The sequence below is a fragment of the Zootoca vivipara genome, chromosome Z1 (assembly GCF_965207765.1).
Source record: "Zootoca vivipara chromosome Z1, rZooViv2.hap1.1, whole genome shotgun sequence".
Lineage (NCBI taxonomy): Eukaryota > Metazoa > Chordata > Lepidosauria > Squamata > Lacertidae > Zootoca > Zootoca vivipara.
In genome coordinates this window covers 15142769-15159197 of record NC_142583.1, presented here as the reverse complement: position 1 = coordinate 15159197, position 16429 = coordinate 15142769, and the positions used below count along the sequence as shown (strand labels likewise).

The following is a 16429-nucleotide window of genomic DNA, read 5'->3' as shown; positions in this document are numbered from 1 at the left end:
GAGGGATCTGCTGTTGTTGATTTGGAACTGCTTGAGTATTATGGGAAGGAGCTGAGCCGGAGAAAGAAGAGGGTTTAACCTTGAAGTTGCAGCTCTGCCCCAACCAGGCTGGAATACAACAACAGTGTATGGAGATAGCCCCAAATGCCGCAGGAAAAAGGAAAACATCAGAGAGATATATAAGACCAAGAGGACCAACAACTGACTTTTGGATGCACACGGGATAAAAACAAAAAAAGCTATGGTTCCTCACTTGAAGCCTTTTTCTGGAAGTTAAATAATATAGTAACAGGAGTAAAAATCATAAAGAGTGCAGCTATTATGTGATAATTTTGAAAAATGGAATGTAATAGAAATAAGTAAGACTATGAAACACAGTAATATTAGATCATAAAGATCCATCAAGAATGGTGCACGGGAAGCCTCTTAACAAAATTGTATTAAGTTTGAACTAATTTTTGTAATTGGGTTTATATTGGAAAGTCAATAAAAATAATTGTCAATAAAAAAAGCAAATTGGAGTTGGCAAGGCTTCCCCCCATCTTGTCGGCTTCATTGGAGACCTGTGAGGAGGGACAGTGAAGGAAATGGGAAGTGGGGCAGATATAAGGATTATATGCTGACTGTTACTAGCCATGACAGGACAGAATTGCCTCTGAACCTAGTCTCAGGGCAGGCCCTCAGGGGTTTACTGATGTTTAAATAAGGTAAAGCATAATCAGAGAACAATAGTAATGGACATGAACAGAGGAAGCCCACCATGACAACTAAAGCAGTTCAAAATGTGTGTGGTTTTGGGTAACGAAGCCCACAATCAATTTCACAATCTACAGGAGAGAGCTGGCATGGTTCAATAGACCATCGTGTTTTACTTAGACTGGAGAGACCTGGTTCAAATGCTTACTTTGTGGCATCTAGCATGTCAGTTTCTCATCCCAATGACCTCACAGATTTTTGAAAATAAAACAGAATAAACCTATTTATACTAAGTACCTATCTTTAGAAGATGGGTGGACTAAAAATGAGAAAAAAAGCAAAAGTCTGTATGGAAGAAATGCAACCTATAAATTAGGAATGGAATAAATAACTTACCGGACAGTAAACAAATCCATCACTTTTGTCATCAATGAAAACTAATCTAGACCCATTGGGATCGGGGAAGATGTTTCTCACACTGACGGAATGGCGGTACTCATTCACAAACTGCCAATCTTCAATGTAGAAATACTGAATACCACCAGTCTAACAAACCAACAAAAATAAGAGCCACAATACTAGCATTAGAGCCTAAAAAAGTAATGCATTTGCAGCTGAAGTAGGCAATCCAGAGAACCAGACCAGCAAAACATTTTTGGCTTGAGAACCGACAAAGGAACAATTAATTACAAGCTCCTCATTGAAACTGAGGGTAGCTGCTCTCATTGGGTAGACACTCCTATCGCCTTGAGCAGCTTCTTCTCCTGACACCTCATGCTTCAAAGAGTTTGCAGAGAAAATCAGGCTGTGAGCCCTCAAGGGATTCTGAGCCACGGCCAAGCCAAAACTGCTCCCCCCAGAACATTTTCTCTCTTATCTCTCCATAGACAAGAACTGTGTAGATTAAGGCCTCTCCTAGGAGAACAGTGGAAGACAAAGTAAACCTGCACAGGTAGCTAGGTTGGCCAGTGTTGGGTGGGGGGGGTGTCACTCTACCACGCAGTGAGTTAAGATTTGCTTAATTTACATGGCCCTGCCTAGTGGAGTGAGTCAGAGGGTCCACCCATCCGAGGATTTCCTCCTCCACTGCAAGAAAAAGGTAGGGGAGTCCCTACACATGAAGAAACATATTAGGGAGTGGCATTTGGAACAACCAACTCTCAAATCAGATCTGGACAAATACTGCAGAGGAACCTTTTCCATATGCCACTGAGGAATACCAATGACAGATGGTGATAATAAAGTACAAGGATTGGAGGGTGGAGCAATTATATTGGCTGGGTGGACCAACTCCGAGTCTTCCCTCCTTCTACTACTTCCCTTACAAAAAACTTATTTTCACTCACCCAGACCAAGGATACTCCCCTATCCCCTAGTTAAGTGGTTTTCAACCAGTGTGCCATGGCACCCTGGGGTGCCTTGAAGGATAGTCGGGGTGCCGCAGGGAACACAGGCCTTTGTCCTTCTTTCCTTTCCTCCCTCCTCTGGTCCCCTCTTGTGTCTCTGCCACCTACACAGCTATTTGCTGCAACAGCCCTGGCTACAAGTTCCCCAAACGAATGGTGCCTCTGGGGCTGGCCAATGGGTGCCTGTTGCCAGGAGCTGAGGCAGCCTTGGAACAAGCAAGCAAGCAAGCAAGCAAGCAAGCAAGCAAGCAAGCGGGTGAGGAATCCCAGCCATCAGCCAACCCTTGCTGTTGTGAATGGACAGGCAGGCAGGCGCTGCACTGGCCTTTCTTGTGCTTGCTGTGTGCTTGCCTGGGAGCTGAGAACCCGGTGCTGAAGGGGAGCCTTTCTGCCTTGCAGGCCCAGCAGTGCCTACTGCTGACACTGCTGTCTCCCAAAGTAAGGTACTGGCCTCACATTCACCTTTGGCCAGTCTCCGTTGGGCCACTAAGGCTGGAGGCATCCTCTTCCCAGGCTCCTGTGGGGTAGTGAGAAGAGGCCCCTCTTTTTGGGCAGGGGAGCACCTCAGAAACCAGGAGTGGCTGCAGTGGCTGCCCAGAGGACTCCCAAGGGGAGAGGAGAGGAGGCTGAGGGAACACTCCACAAGGGAGGGTGTTTGAAAAGGGGTGAGAGGCTGCCGGCTCTGCAGGCAAGGGGGTAACATAACTGGACTCCTGAGACCGACAGGAGTGCTGCAGAAAAAAATGGAGTTAGTCAAGGGAGCCATGGACTCAAAAAGGTTGAAAACCTCTGCTCTCTCCACAGGGGTCTCTCCTTTGGCACTCAGTTTCTCAGGACATACTCCTTTGGTTCTCAACTGGTATTGAGGATTCTTTCAGCAGTGAGAAGTGGGGCTGTCTGACCCTTCACTGCTGAAAAAGATCAAGAGTGAAAAGGAAAGGTTACAAAACCCCTCTTAACCCTCTCCTACATGTTGTTAGCTAAAAGGAAGGAGGTGGCCACCTGTTGAAAGAGACCACTAGGTTTGCTGAAAAGGCAGGACACCAAGTGGCATCTTTCAAGAGGGGAGAATGTGAGAGAAGATGAATGACAGAGGGATGCGGCCACAGGAAGGGGAAAGGGGGCATGAATTTTGCTTCTTTCTTTTGCCCCCCTTTTCTCCCATTGTGTCTCACTTGTTTTGGTTATTCGTAAGAGATTGTGGAATAGAACCAAGGAGTATCATGAAATGTACATGCACAAAATGCAACCGGTATTCTTAATAATTAACATTTCATACTACTAAGATGGCATCCACAGTTTGAAACAAATACTTACATCAGTACCATAGATGAGGAAATCATTGGTTAAAGCATGGCACAAAATTTTATTTTTATCATCTGTATCTGGGAAGAGTCTAGTTTCCCGTTCTTCCTGGGTATTGGAGCGTTCACTTTCTATCTAAAATAATACAGCAAAGCAAAGGTTTTTTTATTAGCAATAAAAAGTGATCAGGTTTCACCAGCTCATAATCTGAAATTAAGGAAGCTAGCTGCATACTGTATCAATCTCAGCCTCATCCTTTCCCCCTTTAATGAGTCATAAATCTCCACTAGCCACCCCAAATCTCAAGAGGATTTTTACACCAACTATATAATTATCCAAAACTTTTTGCCCTTCAGTTGCCCGAGACTAATCTCAGTGGTACATTTAGCTTCTTGTTCTCCAGTAACCAGCTGCTAAATTAGACTGGAAATTAACTGGTTATCTAGATCAAATGCATCACAGAAGATTACATAATTAGGAGTTTCTCGTCCAGCTCTATTCTAGCAGTTCATGTGACTCTTGGGAGTTCAGGATGCCTAATATACTTACCATATGCAACTGAACTTTACCCTCAAAACGTGCAGCAGCATAGTCAGAATTAAGGCACATACTGGCTACTGTTCCAAGATATTCCATGTCCTTGAGCTTTTTTACACCTGCAAAATGTGGGGTGAAATTTTGTCACGATTCTCTCTTTTGAACATGTCCTTGGCTATTTAAAAGACTTCAAATATTTGGAACAATGCAATCATATTCTGACTGTCAGGGCTATCTAGCCCACATGAAGACGAAATGCTCCATCTTTCTTTCATAATCCCAATAATAATTCCTTCAGTAGCACCTTAAAGACCAACTAAGTTTATATTTTGGTATGAGCTTTCGTGTGCATGCACACGAAAGCTCATACCAAAATATAAACTTAGTTGGTCTTTAAGGTGCTACTGAAGGAATTTTTTTATTTTGCTTCGAGTCAGACCAACACGGCTACCTACCTGTAACCAATAATACCGGTAATTGTTTCATATTATTCTTACATCATCTAAATTGTGGGTCCTGTAACGTCTTACAAGAGGTATAATTAGCTGTTATGACACTAAGGGTACTATCTGAAGCAATAAACTTACTAACATACGATAGAATAACCATTAATTAAATAAAATACAGCAGTGCTACACTACTTCAATGTGGAATAATGGAACTAGAGATATACTTACTGCTCTCTCCAAGAACATAAAACCATGCCCGATTATTCATGCCCACAGCCAAGTGATAATGGCCAATAGCCACAAAGTTGGGCTCAACTTCCACAGAAACTGTAATTGGTAGCTCCTGCCAAGACAGACCATACCGCTTTTGCTGAGAACTGCTTACCATAAAACAAAATGTTACACCTAACTAAACTTTAAAATGAATGAAGTACTATACACTTTCAATGTGGTTGGCAACGGTCACTTCAAGAAGCGAGGTGAGGTATGCGATCCGTGTGCTGTATGAGTCTCCAAGAATGGGAAGTTTTGTCAAGAAGACATGGATAGTCCCTTTCTTCGTAGACACTGCCAGCAATTGTCCATCGTCTGTCCATGACAACTGATCTAGACCTAAAATATCAATGAGGTTTTGTAAAAACAACAACAGTATTTTATCTTAGAAATCCAAGAAGCAATACCTTTATCACTAAAAAGCATATTGTGTCTTAAAGAGTAACCTACCTGTGTCAGATTAGCACAACGTCATACACAACAATATATACCTTTACAGTATTTCTAATTCTGTATTTAAGTTGCTAGCCCACCTTGTCCCCAAGTCTTGGGGGAATTATGTAAGCTACAATGGGCACATTAGCAATGAATTGCACTTCTGCTCTGCCCTTCCTTCAAGAATCTCAGGGCAGCTTATATACCGGTAGTGTTATATTTTATCCTTTCCACAACCCAATGAGGAAGGCTAGTCTGAGAGAAAGTGGCAAGAACTGGGCTTCAATGCTGCTTCCCACCTTCCTTTCACACATGTGGGGAAGAGATAAAAAGCTCTCCCTTCCCAAAGATCCTAGCCAGTGGGCAAGTTATTGAGTAAACCATGGTTTGGCACATTCAAACAGCAAACTGTGGTTTGCAGCTAACTGGAAGCAGAAATTTCTAATCCAAGGCTTGTCACTTGTTTGTTTCAAATACTCCACAGTATGGTTTGAAGGATTGTCTTAAGAAATTCACAGGTCACATTAAGGTCATTAATAGCAAACCTCAGCTGAGTGAGAGTTGGAACCCAAGTCTGGTTGGTCCAATCCACAAACTGTAGTTACTGCATCACATTTCTTTATATAAGCATGATGCTAATGCAAATTCAGAATCTGTTTTATATGATTTGGCAAGCAATCAGGTAAATCTGGAAGGGGTCATACCTTTATTTTCATCCTCCAAGTTTATTATTGCATACATTTCATTCAAATCTGACAAGTCATGAATCTTGATGCTAAAATAGAAAGAAAATAACTTCCTTCAGAGTTAACTTACTACACAATAAGTTGAAGGTACTGTTTGCTGAGGACGTCCTGGGTCTGGGACTTGGGCAGACAACCTGATCTGGATGGAGCTGCATCTCCCACATACCAGAAGGAGCCGATTTGTAGCCTGGGGTACTCTTGGAGTCATTGTCACTAAAAGCAAAGGTGGATCTGTGGCATGAAGTACCTTTACTGTACCCAGTTTGAGCTGGCTTGTCAGCTTCAGTGTTCTTGGATTGGGATAGTTTAGCTATGGCACTACATACTCTGATAACATCTCAATTAAGACTACTGTAGTATGGGGCTGTCCTTGAAGATGGTATAAAAGTTACAACTGGTGCAGAATTGCTTTCTCCCTTGGAATAAGTAAGATAGCATATTGGCACATGAAAGATAACAGCTTCTGTCAGAAACCAAACAGATCTCTTGATCAGGGTACTAAATTCTTAACATGACCTCAAACTGTTCTAGAACAGCATTTTCAGAGTCAATATTAGCACTTTCTTTGTGATATCTTGTATTTTAAGGGCTTCATATGAAAACATGACTCACCAGTTATCTCCACATGATGCAACTTTGTTAAGTGACTGTGATATTGCAATGCTAGTCAGGTTATCTTTATGATCATATGCCTGAAAGATCTCATGGCCAATCTCTCGAACGTGTGTAGAAATCACCACAAAACAGCCAAGCGAGAACCCTATCATGATGTAATTATCACCATACCTATAAAGATTTCAACAATATGATCAAAACCGGTCAAGCAACATGGCTGCAGAAAAGTTGAAGACACAATCTCAAAATTGTGAGCTGGTTGGGGAGGGTGGGGAATGGTATTGTTCACAGAAAACCAAATTCTATTTCAAAATTAAACTACTAGGAAACACTGGAACAATTGCATTTGCATCTCTTTTCAAGAGCATTGACTTTTTAGTCTATAAAAGCAGGGATTTGGAACCTGTTGCCCTCCAGCTGTTCAGCTCCCATCAGCCTCAGCCAACATGAGCAATCATCTCAGCGATGATAGAAGTTGCAGTCTAGCAACATCCAGACAGACAAAGCTTCTCCACCCTGTTATAAAGTATTCAGACTTCCCTGACTAAAGCAGCAGCACAAAACCCATCCTAGCACAAAACATTTATAAAAGCAATTTATTATGGCAGAAGCTTTTGGGCACTGCTGAAGTTGACAATGTTCGTGGAAGGTTATGGCAGAATACTACTCTCTGCTGTTTTTACTTCAATAAATTAATACAGCTTGTCAGCTACCCATCTGGAAATGTCTATAATGCTCGAGCACTCTCTTTCATGTGATCTTACTAGGTTGGTGAATGGCTTTACCATTTATAAGAGACAATGTTCCCATAACGTGGCTGAAACGCCAGTTCAATTGGGTTCTCTGGATCTCTGAAATTATAAATATACAGGGTTTTCTGAGCAACGACAATGCATACCTGGAAAAAAAAGAGAGAAAAGAAAATAATATATTGAACAACACCAGAATCACCTTACGGTAATAATGCAATGGCAGTGTTCCTTAAGAGGATTAGAAATTCTTCTCCTGACATGATTATTTATTTCTAAGATAGCCTTTGTAAGCATCAGCTGGTAAGAAAATCAAAGACACCTATCTTAAATCTTTTACTGTGCCTTGTCAAGTAACATGATAAAGCTCTTATGATAAGAATGACATTAACATCTCAGAGCTACAATCTAATTTTGGAATTCTTATGACAAACAAAATTTGTATTTTATTTTCTTGTGTTATAACTTTCCCTTATTGCTTTCTTTCCAAAGCCCCTTTGGTGTCAAGCAATATATACTGCTGTGTTGTTAAATACTTACTGTGGTCTCATTTCCTCCTGTTCTATTATCAGTTTTCATTACTATAAACTCCATATCACTGGGTTCTCCTCTCACTGTTGTCTGCAAGAACAAGGTTCCAAGATTAATAGAATAGGTAATTTTATTTTTGAAGCAGTTACACTGGCCTGGTATACCCATAACATTACGCCATGGTTTGTTAATAAATCACAAGTTAACCACAAGTTGTCCCACAGATGATAAACAAACTATGGCTTTCCCCCTCCAATGTTTGTTTTCCAGCTACTCTTCCTTCATGCCTTTGTAGTTTGGCGAGTGCCTAGTTAAGGAAGGGTACTGAGTTCACATGCAACACAAAGCCATAGTTAAAACAAAGCAAGGTTTGTAAAGTAAAGCAAAAACAAAGACCTAGGTTCAGATAATGGCTTGTTGGCAGTAAATGTACCACAGTTAAGTCACCGGGCTAGGTTCACACATAGCGCTAAGTCTTAGTTTAATAAATCATGATTTACTGCTAAGAGCAAACTAGACCATTAACAGGAAAACCACAAAACAATGAAATGATTTTTCAGGTGTTAATACAGTAATATTAACAGCTATCAACCTCAATTCCAAAGGCAGCTTTGGACACTAACTTTGTGTGGAGGAACTAGATGCACAAACTGGCTGTGCTTCCTGTTCTCTACAATAATGTAATGTTTGGAATACAGCTGTCATATTTTCTCCATTCCACCTTATAAAGCCTTTCATCTGCTTGCCTTAAGACTCTGTCAAGGAAGAAAGAATTATATGTGGCCTGAGATTTTAAATAATGCCTTCATGGAAAATCACTGATGCCAGCCAGCTGGGAACAATGGTTTAATTCTTAGAACACCACATACAATCAACAGCAACACCATTCCTGACATTAGTTTCTCCTATAGTTACAAAATTTGGATCATGCTTCTTTTTCTCATTGAGAAACTCAAAGCAGCTAACAAAATAATGCATTGTACAAAATAAGCATAAAACCAAAATGATAAAATAATATCCTTAGCAGACTGTATCCTAGGACTTAGAAAGTGCCTATCTATATATATGGAGATCCCCAATCAGTTAATTAGCCTCTTCACGGCCCTCTGGGAGAAAGAGGCAGGGAAAGACACGGAGAAAAAATGGGGACAAAAATAACTGGTGTAGGTTATCATGGATGACCTTTCAAGCATCTTACAGTTGTTGTTTTTAAAGATTGGGCACTCTCACTAATAGAAGTTGCTCCAATAAAAAGCAAAGCTACAACCAATGTTTAAACTACACAGATTCTTGAACAGTAACCCAGGATATTTTCACACACAACACTGGTTTGTTTTTGTTCTTTTTCATTTCCTAAGTCCGCACCATATTTTTCGCTCCATAAGACGCACCCGACAAAAAGACGCACCTAATTTTTAGAGGAGGAAAGGGGGAAAGCCCTGTTTTTTGGGGAGATCAGCTCACAGTTGTGCAGGTTTTTTTTTTGCAAAGGGAGAAAGCTCCATTTTTTGAGGATCAGCTCACAGTTGTGCAGCTTTTTTGCAAAGGAGGAAAGCTCCATTTTTTTGAGCATCAGCTCAAAGTTGTGCAGCTTACCTTGCAAAGGGGGGGGGATCCAGTTTTTATGGAGTTCAACTCACAGTTCTGCAGCTTCTTTAGGAAAGGAAAGGGAGCCATTTCTACAGTTTCCAGACAGATAATCTAATCAGCCAGTCACATGTCGCTGAGGAAACACAACAATGGAGGCCTGGGCAAGGGGCTGGGGCTGGGAAGGGAGCTAGCTTCTCTTATCTCCCTCCCCGATCTCTTGCAATCAGCTGCTGAGCGGGTTCTCTTTCCCTCTTGTTAGCCTTTACCTCTTTCTTAAAAAAAAAAAAATCTGCTTTTCACTTCTGGGCAAGTCGGATCCAGGGACCATGCATTCGCTCCATAAGACGCAGAGACATTTCCTCTTACTATTTAGGAGGAAAAAAGTACGTCTTATGGAGCAAAAAATACGGTAATTCAAATGTGAAACTTAAACTGGCTCAAACAGGCATTTGGTTTGTAACCAATTCTCTTCTGCTTTCTCTCACACATTAACATTCACACATAGAGCAAATGGGGCCGAAGGCATTTTTTCATATAACTAACTGTTATAATCTTGTGCATAACAACAATGTAGGTTTATTACCACTCTGATTGTATCTCCTTCGTGGTTGCTAATTGTTACCAGTTTGTCCTCACCGCCTAATGCTATGAATTTCCCACCGCTCCAACAACCACATGTAATCCGTTTGGTGTGCTTACCTGGTAAAACAAATTCACATAGAAAAATGACAATTTGCTCCCTAAAGATATTGAACAATGCATGGATGTTAAGTATGTGATCCAATAATACAATTATCATTTTAAGCTGAAAAACTGTGAGTTAATAAAAGAAAACGCAACAGACAAATAGCATAGGAACCTGTGGCTCGCCTAATATTTTTGGACTACAAATCCCATCATCCTTGACCATTGGCCATGCTGGCTGGGCCTGATGGATGTTGAAGTTCAACACCATCTGGTAGATCACAGGTTCCTCATCTACAATATTAACTAGATTTTAATACAGCGAGCAAATTTCTACTCTCCCCCCACATGGAAGTTCACTAATTTTATAATGGTACTGACCAAGGATAGGAATCTTGCGAGAAGTTTGGTGGTTATATATTAGTACATTTCCCTTAGCTGTTCCAGCAGCAAGTAAGGGTTCAGCTTTTGACCAACGTAAGAAAGACATTGGTTCCCTGTAATAAAAAATGAAACAAGGCTTTCAATACAGTCAAACCTCAGTTTTCACACGTCTTGGCTGCCAAATGTTTCGACAGCCGAGTGAATGCTTCCATTTTCAAACACACCTCGGAAGTCAAACGGCTTCCAAGGCACATTTCTCATTCCCACCCCCACCCCCCTGAACTTGCTGACAGTCCTCTGATTCTCAGTTTTTGAACATTTCAGAAGTCGAACGGACTTCTGGAACAGATTATGTTCGAAAAACGAAGTTCCACTGTAACAACAAGAATGTTGAATGGATTACTATTTTTATTTGACAATATTTAAGGAAACAGCAGTAAGAAGAGAGAGAAAGTACTTGGTTGAAGATCATAAAAGCAGGAGCAGATATGATACTGTAGTAGAAAACTGATGATTGGCATTCAAGTGATGGCCTGGTTTGTACAATAGGGTAAGCCAAATTGCTCTACAACATTTCCTATGAGAAAGATTAATAGGCCTGTCCTTACTTTACTTCTTGTTTACTGACATAGGTTCTGCCACATTCCTTTTCAGTATTAGCAATACACACTCATAATAACATAAGAGGAGCCTGCTGGATCAGGCCAATGGCCCATATAGTCCACAATCTGTTGTTATTGTTACAGGCATAAGTTAAACAATAAAATCATAAAATCAAAAAGTCATCCAAATACATTAATAATCCAGACACATACAATATATAAAAGACTAGATAGCCACCACTGAGTAAATCGGCAAATTTAGATTTAGCTTTTAAAAAAATCACAGATACCAGTGGGAAAACCCTCAAGTAGAACACTCTCCCCTCCTGTCATCTGTACATGGTTTCTCTTTTACCCACCCATATCCCTGAAGATGACAATACAGTGGAACCTCGGTTTATGAACACCTCGGTTTACAAAGGCCGTGGACCCATCTGGAACGGATTAATTCACTTTCCATTACTTTCAATGGGAAAGTTTGCTTCAGTTTATGAACGCTTCAGTTTAAGTACTCCGCGGACCATCTGGAACAGATTAATCCACTTTCCATTACTTTCAATGGGAAAGTTCGCTTCAGTTTATGAACGCTTCAGTTTATGAACAGACTTCTGGAACCAATTGAGTTCATAAACCGAGGTACCACTGTGTAAGTAACAACGAACAAGCTGAAAGTACCAGTCAGAACTGACTGATCAATGTTCTGAATTCTAATAAGGTTTCTTCTGGAAAGAATTTCATAAAATGAGAAAATTAGGTCTGTGCCCTCCTTGCACCATTCAGCTTGGTGGTACAGATACAGAACCTAGGGCTGACATATGTCTGGATTCTCCTGGACGTTACTGGGATTTCAAAAGCAGAATAGACGGCTGGGGGGGAATTTCCAAAAGGTGGTGCTTTGTCCTGGATCTTAGGCAAGTCAATTATAAAATCCTTTTTATGGTGGGGGAAAAAAAAGCTCAACTCCCCCCCTCCCCCAAGCTACCAACAACTTTAGGAGGAAATGAAATACGGCAACCCTACAGAACCTGTGCTACCAGCAAGGAAACTTCATTCATAAAACTACAACTGAAAACTTCTCCCATTTAAACAACACAACCTATGCCCTGTATTAATTTCAGGTTGCAATTATACTAAAGGTATAAACTGGCCTGGATATATACGGTACAATTTTTGCTTACCTCATGCTAGTGTCTATTAGGCTGATTTTGTTTGTGTTGGCATCCCACAGATAAATGGAAATGGCTTTATCAGCAATTATTGCTAAGGTATCACCATCTTGATCCCAGTCCATAGCAATGCAGTTGCTAAGGAAACACAGAAAGTATTAACCGGATACTTTCAATATTTGGTTCAAAAATATGAAACTGAGTGGAAATGTAAACCTGACTAGCTCCTTGAAGGAGATATTCATTCCCCACAATTCTGCTCTCCTAAAATAAAGTGCAGTCTAATCTCATCCAATTTCATAACCTTCCCCCCCACACCATTTTTGAAGGCATTTATGCCAAACAAATCAGATAATCTAATGTTGAATTTGCCTAAAAGTAATATTTTCCTTTCACAAAATTGTACAAGACTTACCCTGGTAAATTAATTTCATTTTTCTTTTGACCATGGCGATCGAAGATTTTTACAGTGTGATTGTGTCTAAATTTTTTTAAAAAGAACAGAAGAGGAATAATCATTATGATGGTCATCTTTCATACATCTGTAAATATTATTAAAGTATGTAAACTGCTTTCTATGACAAAATCTGATTCATCTGTTTAGTTAATTAACATATACAATAAATAAATCTTTATTATCTTACCCTGCAACAGCAATGTAGTTTCCTACAGTTTTTTGCCAAGCAAATTGCACAGGCGAACTAGGCGCATCCCTTTCAGACAGGGTAAATACTCGCTATGGAAAGAAATTGACAGTTAAAGATGCACAATTATTAAATGTTTTCAATTTTTCTTTTTTCATTTACAAGGCATACCTAATTCAGAAAAAAAACCAATTACCAACTTTCTGCAATGCTATAAAAACCAATAAATATATTTTTATAAAGGCATACACACAGAAGCTGTTCTAAGTACTTTCTGCTAAATTTTGGAGACAAAACAGGCAAAATTGCATAATCCCCCAAACAGGTAACAGCTGTGGAATTGAAGCTTTATAGCAGCTGTATGGAACCTTTGGCTCTTCAGGTGTTGCTGAGCTACAACTCTGATCAGCATCCCTGGCCATTGGCTATGCTTGCTGGGGCTGATGGGAATTGTGGTTCAACAAAATCTGGAGGGCTACCATAAATATTCCCTACACTTGCTTTAGAGCAGGCTTTCCCAGTCTGACACCTTCTAGATGCTTTGGACTACTCTTTTCATCATCCTTGGCAATTGGTCATGCTGGTTGGGATGATGGGATTTATAGTCCAAAACATTTGGGGAAGCCTGCTTTAATTTATCCAGTATAAATGTCACTTAACTGAGGGGTGGGAGGACCACATGCAGGAGTAATAGTGCATGAAGCAGTGCATGTTTTACACCCTGAGGGTTTCCTCCAGTATAAAGGAAAATAATATACTGGGAAGCTGGACAGTAAATAGCACAGGAAGACTGTTTCAAAGGAGAGAATGAAGCACCATAGGAAGAAAACTCTAGGCATGTATTTTGGCTTTTTTGCATCTTCCCTAATTTCAGTTCTACTCTTCCCCGCCCAAATATCTATTGCAGCAGAGGATAGACAGCAGGCAAAATGGGTAGAAGTTGAAAGACATTAATCAATAAATATTTCATATTGAAGATTACTGAGGAACAGTTCTCTGGGAGTGTTTGTTATAAAAATAAGAACAGACGTGATTACAGAGAGGCCTGAGAGTGCAAGCATATGCAATGCAACAAATTTTCAATAACTGAAGCAACCCTTACTGGAATTCCTAGCACTAATTCCAAAAGAACAGCTTCCTGCAGTTCTTGCTCCAAAATCCTTACTGGAAATGGAAAAAATACCAGTGAAGAGGAAACACAGAATCCATGTACTGTACACTTTGTAGCAAGATCTGTGAAGAGGACTTATGGTAACTGATATGTTCTGCAAGCCTCATACATATAGGTGGTGATAATTTCATGCTGGGGTTCGGTTCCCGGCCCCCATTCCGTAGAGCACATATAAGTGCTTCCTGTCCCATTCCGTCCCCGTTCTGCCTTTTTCCAGGTCCAAAAGGACCCACACATCAGTGATTGCACGTCAATTGGATGTGCCTAAAATGGCTGCCACCTGTATTCTGATTCTCCACTGATGCTATATTTCTCAGGTGTATTCTCCAGTTGGAGAAAAAGCAGTTAAATATCTATCGGCTCAAAGGAATTCCTCTTCAAGGTACATCTTGTAAACCTTTTAAACATACATGCTTTAAAGTTGTCTGTGAGAAGCAAACAAATTATTATAAGCAGCACACACACACTTACATGACAACATAAAGAAAAATAAGTTTTGTGTATGCATCTCTTCAATGAGACCTCTTAGGATTGTTAGATGTTTAGATACCCAAAAGAATAACTGCTTTCTATGGCCAAAAAAAAAAAAAAAAGTCCCGGAGGGCTTAATTTCTCCCAGGGCTCATTGTCAGATGTATTTTGATTTTCACTACTCTTGCTCAGCTCCAGAACATAAGATGCAAATTTAAGTACCTTAAGCAAATGGAAAGTGTTTTTCTCACTAAACGTTCCCCCACTCATCTGGGATTGAGGGGAAGCTCAGAAGTACATTAGCTGACTAAATAATAATAAAAAATATTTGAGAAAAGTACTTTCAGCCCCAGCATCACTTTTTCTAGAAATTAAGCACTCTCTCTGAAATCTATAAAAACTCGTTTTGGTTTAATCCTCCAGCGGTCTACTCAAAAAGTAAGTCCCACTAATGTGGCTTACCCCTAGGTATAGTATTGCAGCTTCAATCTAGCACAAACTTTTGTAGTGGAAGACTACATTTCTGTCAGTTATAACAAAGCAGCCTTTTCCTGCCAGAACAATGGATTAAAACCAGCTAGCTAGCAAAAGGTCCCCAAAAGCCATTCCCCCCCTAAATTAGCAAGATTTTCCAGAACAAGATTTGAATGCTCATTCAAAGGCAAGATGATCCTAGTCCTCGCTAGAGCTGCCACATTTTTCTCTGTCGGAGATCGTGTGCTTTTTTTTTTTTAACAGCTATATAACACGCTGCATCTCTACGCTTCACCTGTTGAATAATCGCTTGCCACCTTTCGAGAAGATTGGAAAACCTTTATTGAATATATGGGAAATAACTGCACAGCTGAAAACACTGGCAGCATTAAGATAAATTCAACAGGGTAAATAAGTTTTGATGGCTGTGATAATGGAATACCGAATGGTATAGTTCTTAGGCAGGGATTCTCTCTCTCTCTCTCTCTAATCCCCTTGCCACACAGCTGTGACAGGCAGAGGCCAATGCATAGTTGCTTGTTTTTTTCCCTGACAGGTAATATTATTAAAAGCCCCCCTCCCCAATATCCAACAGCTCTCTCTCCCCACAGGCGATTCCGCCTGTTGAATGTCTGCCTGTCGCGAAGCTTTTGAAGGCACAGAGAGCCCAGGAGAAAAAGTGAACAGCCCCAGAAGTCCTTGAAGGGGAGCTTTGTGCTGCGCTTCCCCCTCGCGGAAGGCGAGCGGCCAAGCCCCGAGAAGCGGCCCCCACGGGCGGCGGGGCTGCTCTGCCTAATAATAGGCCTCACGGCCCACCCCTGAGGCACAGCGTTGCGCGCGCGCGGCCCAACCGCCGCTCTCCCTCAGGGCCTCACCTGCATCTTTCGCCTTCGCTATGGCGTTGTTTAAAAGGGGGCCGCCGCACGGAGGGGTGTGAGGGAGGGCAACGGGGCGGAGTGCGCATGCGCGCTCAACTGCCTCAACCGCGTCCGCGTCACCCAGGAGATCGCAGCCGCAGAGGTAAGAAAAAAGAAGAGTCGCGCGCCGATAACCTGAAGCAGGCGCTTCCTGGTTCGCGTCTCTATAAGCCGTTTTCAACGGAGCACCCCCGGCGGAAGTCTTGGATGTCTCAGTCCCCGCCCCCCAAAAAGTAGCAGCAAAGATATGGGAGTTTCTGTTCTTTGAAACCTTTACGTAGGAAAGCATTGTTGGCTATTTCTCAATGTGTCTGCTAGTGGCGTGACAATCAAACCGCTTGCAGGGTTTCATATTGAGACCCCCGGGTATAGGGCGGTATATTTAATAATGGGTGGGGGACCCCGTGTTGAGATTCCTGCTTTGCAGGGGGTTGGATGGATAACCCACAGAATCCCTCCCACCTCTGCAGTGCAGCCCTGCCGATCCGAATTCCGATGCAAGCAGTCGCATAGGTGCCAACTCCCTGGGGTGCCCGAGCACCCACAAAATTCCCCATTAAGGGGCCGGGCACCCACAAATTTCT

At 41.4% G+C, this 16429-nt stretch overlaps 1 protein-coding gene across 2 annotated transcripts in view; it reads right to left on the bottom strand.

Moving 5' to 3' along the window:
* The window catches only part of WDR19 (WD repeat domain 19), a 41464-nt gene extending 25526 nt beyond the window's left edge, over window positions 1–15938 (bottom strand). Inside the window, exons 1-15 of one of the 2 annotated variants that reach the window (XM_035111897.3) lie at window positions 15804–15938; window positions 12813–12904; window positions 12584–12649; window positions 12181–12306; window positions 10398–10513; window positions 9916–10031; window positions 7752–7832; window positions 7248–7360; window positions 6460–6633; window positions 5806–5876; window positions 4833–5005; window positions 4622–4736; window positions 3957–4063; window positions 3420–3542; window positions 1093–1242 (exon numbers count right to left, since the gene is read on the bottom strand). In XM_035111897.3, the coding sequence (XP_034967788.3) occupies window positions 1093–1242; window positions 3420–3542; window positions 3957–4063; window positions 4622–4736; window positions 4833–5005; window positions 5806–5876; window positions 6460–6633; window positions 7248–7360; window positions 7752–7832; window positions 9916–10031; window positions 10398–10513; window positions 12181–12306; window positions 12584–12649; window positions 12813–12904; window positions 15804–15809 (1629 nt within the window). In that variant the 5' untranslated portion in view covers window positions 15810–15938. Of the gene's footprint in view, window positions 1–1092; window positions 1243–3419; window positions 3543–3956; window positions 4064–4621; window positions 4737–4832; window positions 5006–5805; window positions 5877–6459; window positions 6634–7247; window positions 7361–7751; window positions 7833–9915; window positions 10032–10397; window positions 10514–12180; window positions 12307–12583; window positions 12650–12812; window positions 12905–15803 lie in introns of those variants that run through there. The other variant, XM_088660868.1, reaches the window with a different exon arrangement.
* Between the last annotated feature and the right edge of the window lie 491 nt (window positions 15939–16429).